This window comes from Orycteropus afer, unplaced genomic scaffold, assembly GCF_000298275.1.
Source record: "Orycteropus afer afer isolate SDZICR_OR568_19922 unplaced genomic scaffold, OryAfe1.0 scaffold00168, whole genome shotgun sequence".
NCBI lineage: Eukaryota > Metazoa > Chordata > Mammalia > Tubulidentata > Orycteropodidae > Orycteropus > Orycteropus afer.
The window spans coordinates 1621384-1625311 of record NW_006921755.1 but is presented as its reverse complement, the minus strand read 5'-3'; the positions used below and the strand labels follow the sequence as shown (position 1 = coordinate 1625311).

General features: G+C 38.4%; 1 protein-coding gene across 1 annotated transcript in view; it reads right to left on the bottom strand.

Moving 5' to 3' along the window:
* The window catches only part of SLC2A2 (solute carrier family 2 member 2), a 56363-nt gene that overhangs the window by 22542 nt on the left and 29893 nt on the right, over nt 1–3928 (bottom strand). The window contains exon 4 of the mRNA XM_007946657.2: nt 3639–3763. Coding sequence (XP_007944848.1) covers nt 3639–3763 — 125 coding nt within the window. The remainder of the gene's footprint in view (nt 1–3638; nt 3764–3928) is intronic.

The following is a 3928-nucleotide window of genomic DNA, read 5'->3' as shown; positions in this document are numbered from 1 at the left end:
TACACTCACCACTTGTCTCCTTTTCCATTGTCAGCTTCCATCCTCAGCAAATGGAGCCTGTTCTTAGGTCCTGTTTTCATTCAGGTTTTTCCATTGGTTCTTGCCTAATCCACTTCTGTATACTTCTTTTCAAAGCTCAGGGCTCCAAGATTACCTTCTGTGTCTCTGTCAATTGATTTCTCTTTTCTTTGTTGAAGACGGCCTGTGGAGCTTGTCTGCTTATTCTGCCATCTTATCAGAAGTCCTTCTGTAGCTTTTTAAAATGCAGATCACTGTGATCACTTGGAAATGGTAGAGTACTCAACCATTTGCTGATTTCATAAAAAGAGACAATCAGTAAGGTAAGGTCGAATTCAATATTTGGCATTTTCTTATAAATTTAAAAATAGGATTTATCATATCTTTCCTTTAGAGTTTTAGAAAGACTGCCAATCGAATGGAATGGATGATGGCTATGTAAAATATTCTTTGGAAACTATTTTCAACCTTTTTCAATGCTTCAAATTGTCTTATTATCTCACATGAACATTTACAGCATTAGTAACTGTTTTTCTGCTGAATTTTACATTAATGTGTGACATGTTGATCTTAAAAAAGAAAAGAAAAGCATTTATTTGGCCCTACTGTAGGCTGTACTATGTTTGTATAAATCCCACTACTATACTCAAGAACAGATTAATGTAGACACCCTCACAGATCTGAAGTCATGTGGATCAGAAGTCAGATTCTATTTATTACCATTTTTAGCAATGTAATGTTCAGAATTGGACCAGGCATAATCTTAAAAGATGGTTAGAGTGTACAACCAACTTGTATGCTAGTGATTGGTTGTTCCACAACACATAGCCTTTTCAATTTGGCCAAAAATATTTCGTGATCTTTTTACTCTTTATTGAAAAAAAAAAAAAAGAAGGATGAATAATGACCTGGGTCTCTCTAATAGGTATTATGTTATTATCTTCCATTTACAGAAGAGGAAACTGAGGTTCAGAGTTAATTAGTTTGTTCAAAGCCAGACAGAAAGAAACAGTATCAGAATTTATTCAGTCTGAATCCAAAGTTCTTCTCTCTTTGTGTGTTGACCCTTCACCTTGATAAAGCTTCTCTGACCTTCAGTTATTTGTATTAACATTAAAAATAGTGAAAAGAGACACTTAAATAAGTTACTAACTTGCAGATATTTTAGACTTTTGTGTCAACTAATCTTTGAAGACAGCCTTTTATCTGCAGACATGCAGATAAAATATCTGCAGATAAAAGTTCACAAATATTTTATACATATTTGTACAATCATCTCCCCCCTCCCCACCTCAAATGCACATATATGTACATAGAACCAAGAGTCCCATTGATTTTGGTAATTAAGACTGCAGATCATAGTTAGGGGTGATGGAGAGAGGTGCACATATCACATGGATATTAGTGCTTTAAAAGGCAGCTACAATTTGGGTTAAACTTCGGAAAAGCTCAGGCCAGAGCCATCAGAATCAGGGTTTTGTTAGCAGTGAGAAGTTAAAGGTTTGGCAATTTGTTTTAGAAATTGAGTAATACTCTCTTTGCTCAGACTTCTGCTGAAAAGTTGCCTCAGGAAGTTTGAAAAGTGTTTCTAAGAACTAGTGATTCTGGCTATTCAGATGGAGAGTTCACTGACGGGCATTCTTTCTCCACTGTGAATTCCTCAAGGGTAATTGTCTACCAGTTGTCCCTGGCTGATTCCTTCCCCTGTGGTCACTGCCACTGTATCACCTCTAGAATCAACCAAGGCTAGGAAAGGTGGTCTGATAGATGGGCCAGGGTGGCAAGGTCTTGCCAGAAAAGAGAGACAGAAACATAATTAGGGAGGTAGGCCATAGGGGCAGAGCTAGGGGTTCTGAACGTAGCACTCCCCTGTCATCCATTGCATGCACGCGCGCACACACGCGCACACACACACAGAGAGAAAACCAAAGTCATTGCCATCAAGTCGGTTCCAACTCAGAGCAACCCCCAATGCATTTTTGAGGCTGTAAACCTTTACAAAAGCAGACTGCCTCATCTTTCTTTTGCAGAGCAGCTGGTAGGTTCAAACCACCAGCCATTTGATTAGCTGCCAAATGCCTTAACCACTATACCACCAGAGCTCCTTGTCCGTTACACAAGAGAGGTAATAATAACAGCTATCATTGCTGGTGTCAGATGGATGTTGGCCAAAAGCAACGAACACCAGAAATATATCTACCTGTGTTTTATTGACTATGCAAAGGCATTTGACTGTGTGAACCAGAACAAATTATGGAAAACTTTGCAAAGAATGGGAATTCCAGAACACTTACTTGTACTGTACATAGACCAAGAAGCAGTCGTTCAAACAGAAGAAGGGGATACTGCATGGTTTAAAATCAGGAAAAGTATGTGACAGGGTTTTATCCCTTAACCATATTTATTCAATCTGCCTACTGAGCAAATAATCCAAGAAGCTGCACTATATAAAGGAGAATGTGGCATCAGGGTTGGAGATAGACTCATTAACAACCTGCAATATGCAGATGACACAACTTTGCTTGTTGAAAGTGAAGAAGACTTGAAGCACTCACTGATGAAGATCAAAGACTACAGTCTTCAGTATGGATTACACCTCAACATAAAGAAAACGAAAATTCTCACAAATGGACCAATAAGCAACCTCATTCTAAATGGAGAAAAGTTTGAAGTTGTCAAGGGTTTCATTTTACTTGGATCCATGATTGACACCCATGGAATCAGCAGTCATAAAGTCAAAAGATGTAAGTCATAAAGTCAAAAGATGTATCGCACTGGGCAAATGCACTGCAAAAGAGCTCTTTTAAAGAGTTAAAGATCAAAGTTGTCACTTTGAAGTCTGAGGTGTACTTGAACCAAGCCATGGTCTTTTTAATCACCTCATTTGCATGCAAAAGCTGGGCAGTGAACAAGGAAGACCAAAGAGTAATTGATGCATTTAAACTGTGGTGTTAGCAAAGAACATTGGATATACCATGAACTGCCTGAAAGAGGAACAAATCTGTTTCAGGGAAGTACAGCCAGAATGCTCCCTAGAAATGAGAATGGCCAGGTTTCATCTTTTGTACTTCAGTCATGCATATTATCACAAGGGACCAATCCCTGGAGAAGGATATCATGCTTGGTAAAGTAGAGGGTCAGCGAAAAAGGGGAAGATCCACATTGAGATGGATTGACACAGTGGCTACAATGATCAAACACAGCAATGATTTTTGAGGATGGCACAGGACCAGGCAGTGTTTCGTTCTTTTGTGCAGGGGTTGTCTATGAATCAGAACTGATTCAGTAGCACCAAAAAACAACAACCATTTCTTGGCTGCTTCCTGTATGTCAGATTCTATGCTGAGCATTTTACATTTAATGAATGAGGAAACTGAGAATCAGAGTTAGATAATTTAAGACCATCAAACTAGATATGGTGCCATCATCTGGACAAGACCATAGCACCATAATTCCCACTTACTGGTCCCAAACTGCCATCACTCAGGATTTTTACTTTACATATGGCATTACTTTTTCTGTTACCATCTCAGTTTCAAAAATATCCTGCATGTTAAAACATCTGTCTTTAGAATAATATTAAAAGATTTTGTGTATGTGTGTGTGTGTGTAAGACTTACCACAGTAGAGTCCTGAAATGCCTCTTCCTGAAATTATGAGAATGTGAGTTGGTCCCAGTTTTGAAAATCCCATCAATAGGGCTCCAAGGCATGAGAGACTGTTTGCTACCAACATAGCTCTGATTCTGAAATTTCAAAAAGCAAAGATTATAAATTCTGCACCAAAACTTTATAAAAGTATTTTCTTTATGGAGTTCCAGTAAGATGGCAGAATAGGCATAAAGACTACACAAACCCTCTTCAACAAAGAAAAGGGGAACCAATTAACCCAGATACAGAAGATAATCCTG